General features: G+C 43.3%; 1 protein-coding gene across 8 annotated transcripts in view; it reads right to left on the minus strand.

The window, feature by feature from the left end:
- LOC107680287 (vitrin-like) overlaps positions 1–4,215 on the minus strand; it is a 26,166-nt gene that overhangs the window by 17,540 nt on the left and 4,411 nt on the right. For 7 of the 8 annotated variants that reach the window (XM_016476118.1, XM_016476121.1, XM_016476117.1 and 4 more), the window contains exons 2-4: positions 3,229–3,325; positions 2,075–2,134; positions 1,827–1,983 (exon numbers count right to left, since the gene is read on the minus strand). In XM_016476118.1, coding sequence (XP_016331604.1) covers positions 1,827–1,983; positions 2,075–2,134; positions 3,229–3,274 — 263 coding nt within the window. In that variant the 5' untranslated portion in view covers positions 3,275–3,325. Of the gene's footprint in view, positions 1–1,826; positions 1,984–2,074; positions 2,135–3,228; positions 3,326–4,215 lie in introns of those variants that run through there. The other variant, XM_016476123.1, reaches the window with a different exon arrangement.

Here is a 4,215-nt window from a genome sequence, read left to right on the forward strand (position 1 = left end):
TTCTTGAGCCACTCCTTTGTTGCCTTGGCGGTATGTTTCGGGTCATTGTCATGCTGGAAGACCCATCCATGACCCATCTGCAGTGTTCTGGCTGAGGGAAGGAGGTTCTTGTCCAAGATTTTACAGTATATGGCCCCGTCCATTTGTCCCTCAGTGCGGTGAAGTCGTCCTGTACCTTTAGCAGAAAAACAGCCCCAAAGCATAATGTTTCCACCTCTGTGCTTGACTGTAGGGATGGCGTTCTTGGGGTCATAGACAGCATTTCTCTCCCTCCAAACACGGCGAGTCAAGTTAATGCCAAAGAGCTAAATTTTGGTCTCATCTGACCACAGCACTTTCTCCCAAGCCTTTTCTGAATCATTTAGATCTTCTTGGGCAAACTTTAAACGGGTCTGTACATGTGCCTTCTTGAGCAGGGGGACCTTGCAGGCGCTGCAGGATTTCAGTCCATTGCGGCGTAGTGTGTTACCAATGGTTTGCTTGGTGACTGTAGTCCCAACTGCCTTAAGATCATTAACAAGCTCCTCCCGTGTAGTTTGGGACTGATCCCTCACCTTTCTCATGATCACCCTTACCCCATGAGGCGAGATCTTACACGGAGCTCCACACCAAGGCCGATTGATGGCTATTTTTGTATTTCTTCCATTTCCGAATAATCGCACCAACAGTCGTCTCCTTCTCACAAAGCTTCTTGCTGATGGTCTTGTAGCCCATTCAAGCCTTGTGCAGATCTACAATCTTGTCTCTGACATGCTTTGACAGCTCTTTGGTCTTGCCCATGGTGGTGGGAGAGGTTGTAATGGAAGATACAGATTGTGTGGACAGGTGTCTTATATACACCTAACGAGCTGACATTAGGAGTAACTTCTTAAAGTGGCAGGAATATCCTATGTTCCACATGGGCACATAACCAATCTGTGGAGCCAGAATTCTTGCTGGTTGGTAGGGGATCAAATATTTATTTCACTCACTGAAATGCAAATCAATCTCTAACCTTTATATAATGTGTTTTTTTTCCTGGATTTTTTAGTTGATATTCTGTCTCTATCTGTTAAAATAAACCTACCATAAAAATGTTAAGACCCTTCATGTCTTTGAAAGTGGGCAAACTTACAAAATCAGCAGGGGATCAAATAAATATTTTCCCCACTGTATATCTCCCACATGTGCACTGACTGATACACCATAGCAATTGATAAACTAACACAACCTCCTCAGCCGACATTATTTGTTGAAGAGGCACACACATTTTGTTCAGCTTTCCCTTTGATCCACCCATGTTATTCTAATCATTTATCAAGTTTTATAGGGTCAGAACTTGACCCATGAGGCCTTCATCTAAATTCTCCTACTCTCTAAACCTCTCAGGATGATGTGATTACACTTAACAACCATGAAACAGATGACTGACGATCAGACGCTACAGATGACAGATGTTCGCAAAGCAAGGAAGGCTGTAAAAGATCTCTAAAGTCATCTTCTCCCTTCCTGAGGTAGATCCATAGCATCATATACAGGTTTCCCACACTTTTTGACTACTAAAATGTCATGAAAAATCTCTGAAGAAGCTGCTTGTCGCACCCCAATAACTACAAAGGTCAACTGGAGTTGCAAGAACTTCTGCAGGTGCAAGAGCTGGTGTCATGTGGGGTAACAATGTTTGCTAAGTGTACATTTTTTGCACATTTCTTTTCAATTAGATTAGCAACTTGTGATTTCATCAAGATAGCTCAAGCTTTTGCATAATATTTTCATTTGTCCTACTGATCATACATTAACACCAGGTGAACGCCGGATCTCACAGACTGCAAACTGGTTGAGCTCACCTGTGAATGGCAGCATTGCAGATACTGGATATGGAGGCAAATACACCTGTCCCATACACTTTCTCCTTGGTCTCCCTGCAGTTAGCTGGACACTTAACAATAAACTCTGAGAGATTGATCTTCCCAGCCCGCATATCACATTCTATTGATGGCACAGCTGGAAAAGCAGAGGCAATGTCAGAAGAACATAATTTAGTGGCAAATGTCTCAAACATGCATATTACTATCAACATATGTATTGCCGCTACCTTGTTTTGACTTTTTGTTCTTTCCATTTGGCTTTGCTCCACTGGAAGTCAGTAGAAATGCTAGGAACATAGGTCATACAGAACATAATACAAATGCAAATTACGAGACAGCATAATCCAGGTTTTTTACAGTCCCTAAAGGCAAATAAGACAGCAATAAGACTATTCCTAGAGTAGTGCAAGAACTCAAAGTAGCAGTAAAATTGCAGACACGTGCAAGGGCCGTACATCTCTAAAATGAACACTTTTTTTTTTTTTACGTGTTATTTGAACTTAAATGTAGGCTGTCCAATTACTACAACTGGTGCACACTCATTGATCTGTTACTAAACTGAATATATGGAGCAAGCTGCCATCTACAGTTTACTGAATTCTTGATTCTGATTGGCTGATGAACGTTCCAAGGTGTGCAATTATTTGTCAGTAAATAAAAGCTATGAGGTAGTCATATCATCACCAATGAATTTCAGTTATTTCAAAGTCCATACAACAGCAAATGAACCAAAAGCAACAAAGGCACTGATCATACAAAGAAATATGACTAACAATAGGACAAAAATAGGACAAAAAACTATTTCCATGGTTTCCCTACTTAATTATCTATGGAAAGTGTGTTTTCTCCCCCCACCCCACCCCTCTCTCTTTCTCTCACAATCTCATGTGTGCCTTGTTTTTCAACCAAAATTTGCCATAATTCTTTATATAAGTTTGGGCATGTCCATGCATTTCAACAATAAAAGTAACTATAAATGCTATAAACATTCTATTTGAAAACCAAGAAATGACATCTTTAAAGACCATCTGGGTAGTCTTTAAAGAAATATATACAAGAATAATATCACTCTTACTGCTAAACATTTCAACAGTCTCAACCTGCAGTGGTAAAGAAACAGCCTTCCAGTATCACCCTACTGAGAAATGATACCAGACATGATAGCTTGAAGAACGCTGAGTGTGTAAGTCAGCCAGGACTGTCATGAATAATTCAGGATGTCTGTTCATCCAAAGTTAATTTAGTGAAGAATCAGTAAATGCATATAGGAAAAAAAAATATTTGAATGCATATAGGGAAGAAAAAAATTAAATGAAAACACAAACACAATTATTAAATGAAAAAAATAAAATAATAAAATAAAATAAACACACAAACCTACCTATAAAGACAGCAGTGAGAGTTGCTTTACTCATCTTGAGCTCCATAGCAGGAGTGTAAATCTGGTCAAATGTTCTCTTAAGCCTCTGTATTGCTTCCTGTAAACATACAGAATAAATGTCAGGATCATGGACTGTCTGTGTCATGTTTTGCCCCTGTTTCTGTTCCCTTAAGCCTTCAGACCAGGTGCGAGAGCTGGTGACAATGCCCGACACGAGGGGGAAAGCTGCGGACGGTGTGAGCGCGGAGAGGAGCTCCGCCCCTGCACCGCGGCTGAGGGTGAGCGGAGTATGGCGCGGCAAAAGTGCCAAAGAGTAGAGGGCTCCAGTCCCCGAATCTAGTCCAGAGCGCCCTCCAGTGCCCGCTCCTCCTGAGCGACATCCTGTTCCCGTGTTCAGCCTAGAGGGGGCTTCCGAACCAGAGTTAAGCCCTGAATGCCCGGAGACGCATAAATGCCCACCCTCTCCTGCCTCCTCCTCCTCCGCTGTCATCTGGCAGCCCCTCTGCTCGCCCTCAGCCCACCATCATTACGGTGCTTGGATTAAAGACTGTTTCGTTTATTCCTTGTCTCCATCGTTCCTAGCCATCACAGATTGTGACAGAAGAACTGACCAAAAACAGTTACCTCCGTGTTTTCCCCTCCGTTTGTTTTCTCATTTTTCTCTCAGTGTTTTTGTTTCCCGTTGTTTGACGTGCTCTGTGCATTCTACGACGCCAGTTTAAACACCGCGTACAGAGCGCCGTCGTCCGAAGATGGTCCTCGAGCGGATATCACCGCGTTTATGGAGTGGATTCTGGTGAGAAACGGATCGCCTCTCATCGTCACTCCTGAGGATGATCTCGCCAGATCCACTCCGGACCCAGAGCCCAGCTCACCATCTGCCCGCTGTGCGGAGCTAAAGCCCGAGCCCACCGATGACGGAGAGCCAATTCCCACCACGATCTACGAGCCAGCGCAATGCCGAGCGACTGAGCAGAGGATCGCCCC

Source organism: Sinocyclocheilus anshuiensis, unplaced genomic scaffold (genome assembly GCF_001515605.1).
Source record: "Sinocyclocheilus anshuiensis isolate Anshui unplaced genomic scaffold, SAMN03320099.WGS_v1.1 scaffold1274, whole genome shotgun sequence".
Taxonomy (NCBI): Eukaryota; Metazoa; Chordata; class Actinopteri; order Cypriniformes; family Cyprinidae; genus Sinocyclocheilus; species Sinocyclocheilus anshuiensis.